Raw genomic sequence first — 2766 nt, forward strand, 5'->3', positions numbered from 1 at the left:
ACACAATTCTTAATGACTATGTCAAGTGGAAGAACATCTGAATAAGAATGATACTCAATTTGTTGGTGAGCTGTTACCATAGGATCATAAAACATCAGAAGGGTGTGCTTCCTGCTCGCCCACTTATCTCTCCAAGCAGCAAGGCCAAGAGCTGATAAGAATGGATCTCATCCAAGTCCTGGGTTTCGAGGAACCATGGCCTGAAAATCCGAAAAGCATCTGCAAAACTACTTTCCTTCCAAGAGTATATGACGACACCACACTTTCTTCATGGCTTTCTTCATCTCTGTGTTTCTCAACGTGTAGATCAGAGGGTTGAACATGGGGGCAATGATGGTATAGAAAAGAGCAAACACTTTGTCTTCTGGAAACGTTGTAGCTGGTCTAATATAGATGAACAGTGCAGGTGCAAAAAACAAAGCCACAACTGTGATGTGAGCACTGCAGGTGGAAAGAGCCTTGCTGCGACTCTCTGCGGAGTAAGCCCTGACACTGCACAGTATAAAAAAGTAAGACAACATCAGCACGACGAAGGTCACCAAGGCAATTAGGCCTGAATTGGCAATGACTAGGAGACCTATGAGGTGTGTATTAGAACAGGCTAGTTTCAGTAAAGGGTACACATCACAGAAGTAGTGATCTATCTCATTGGGGCCACAGAAGGGTAAAAAGATGGTGAGAAGGAACTGGCTGGCAGAATGTACAAACCCCCCAGTACAGCAGGCTGTGATGATTGTGTTACACCTCTGTCTGCTCATGATGACCGTGTAGTGCAGGGGCCTGCAGATGGCCACGTAGCGGTCATAGGCCATCCCCGTGAGGATGAAGATCTCGATGCCTCCAAATAAATGTGTGCTAAAGAGTTGTGTCATGCAGCTACTGTAGGAAATGGTCTTCCTCTCTGCCAACAAGTCAGTCATTAGTTTGGGTGTCACGGTGGATGTGTAGCAAAGGTCGGAGAGTGAGAGGTAATTAAGGAAAAAATACATGGGTTGCTCGATTAGCTGACTGCCCATGATGGAAATTATTACGAGTGAGTTTCCTATCCAAATAGCAATGTAGCAAAATAAAAATAATACGAAACAAAGGGTTTCAATGTTCTTGTTTTTGGAAAGTCCCAAGAGAATAAATACAGTGACATTATTGCTTTGATCCATGGTCCAACGTAGATAGCATCCATGAAATCACCTGAAATATACAATTCATGAGGCCATATTTGAAGCGTCTCATGGGTAGAATCATAATCATATCCTATTCAAGGAATTTACTAGCTTTAATATGCCTCATTCAAATATGTCAGAGAATAAAAATCAAGTACTTAAAGGGCCGCCTGGGTGGCTCAGTCGGTTAAGTGACTGACTCTTGGTTTTGGCTCAAGTCATGATCTCAGGGTTTATAAAATCAAGCCCTGCATCCGGCTTCACACTTACAGCGTGGAGTAGGCTTGGGATTCTCTCCTTCCCTCTCTGACCCTCCCCCCAGCCCCCAAAAATAAATAAAATAAATAAATAAATAAATAAATAAATAAATAAACAAACAAACAAACATTAAAAAAATCAAGTATTCCATTAAAATGACTCTCTAAGGAGACTCCACGAACTAATAGCAAATTGTGATCAATGTCTAGCTTGGTCAACATGATTGCCTGTGATCAATCCACAATCAAATCCTAGATGCTCCTGAAAACATGGCACTGACTGTTTAGCAATGTGTGCCACCAAGTATTTTTATAATCTTATACTCAACCTTGACCAGATATCTTCATGAGGTCTGCATTTTCATCCTATGTATTTTCAGCCCTAACTTTATACCGTACCTGGCTTCTCTATCAATTCCTATTTAAGTTTCTTCTTCAACCCTTTCTATTACTGAGCAAATTAACATGGTCACCCACACAATGAATAATCCTGCTGTAAGGCAGATGGAATTTTAAAACAAAAACATTAATTTCCATAGTGGAATTTTAAGAACTTGAATGAGTTTAAGAAAAAAATTATAGAGAAATAACTTCAGGATGATTCCCCAAATCAGATTATACTGAGATTAGCCAATAAGTTAAAGAGGCTATTTTAATTTGCATAAAATTATAATACTGAATATATTACTGGCTTGAATCCTTCATTAAACATACTTGAAATATGTTTCTTATCTTTGGTCAAGCATAAAGGCTTTTTACATAATTTTAAGTCTATAAGCGAAGAAAGGCTTAGAATGTTCTCAAGCAAAGCTATTTCATCAGTCTGTCTGCATTTATTAGGACTTGGCTAATAATATTACTTAATCTCTATTTGTCTCAGTTCAGAAGGCTACAGCTATGCTTAATTTCCTGACATCAGTTCAACTTCTTCACAGACATACGGCTACTATGATTGCCTGGCACATATTTTAATCTCTTTAAAAATATTATGTGTATAATAGAATCATTCATTGTAATTTGAGATAAATCCCTGGTTACACGCCTTAATTTAGCCACTAACTTCATATAGGACCTTCTCAAAGCGGTTAATTTCTTTTAAGAAGTTTTTCTTCATTTGAAACCTGGGAAAATATACCCTGCTCTATATAATTCAGACTGGTTCTGAGACTTAGCTTTGATTATAGATGAGAAACATCTTTTAAAAAAATAAAATAGTGCACACATGATAGTATTATTGTATTTAAATTAATGTACACAAAGAAAAATAACTTCGAATTACTCTAGTTTACAGAGATTAAGGCACTTGTACATAGTAGCACATTAGTATATAGCAAACAAGGGTTTATAAC

At 37.9% G+C, this 2766-nt stretch overlaps 1 protein-coding gene across 1 annotated transcript; it reads right to left on the reverse strand.

Moving 5' to 3' along the window:
* Window positions 1-227: 227 nt before the first annotated feature.
* LOC106986210 (olfactory receptor 4P4) lies at window positions 228-1157 on the reverse strand. Its single transcript, XM_015084384.3, has one exon. It carries the CDS (start codon window positions 1155-1157, stop codon window positions 228-230), a length of 930 nt encoding a protein of 309 aa, XP_014939870.1.
* Window positions 1158-2766: the final 1609 nt, after the last annotated feature.

The sequence above is a fragment of the Acinonyx jubatus genome, chromosome D1 (assembly GCF_027475565.1).
Source record: "Acinonyx jubatus isolate Ajub_Pintada_27869175 chromosome D1, VMU_Ajub_asm_v1.0, whole genome shotgun sequence".
Taxonomy (NCBI): domain Eukaryota; kingdom Metazoa; phylum Chordata; class Mammalia; order Carnivora; family Felidae; genus Acinonyx; species Acinonyx jubatus.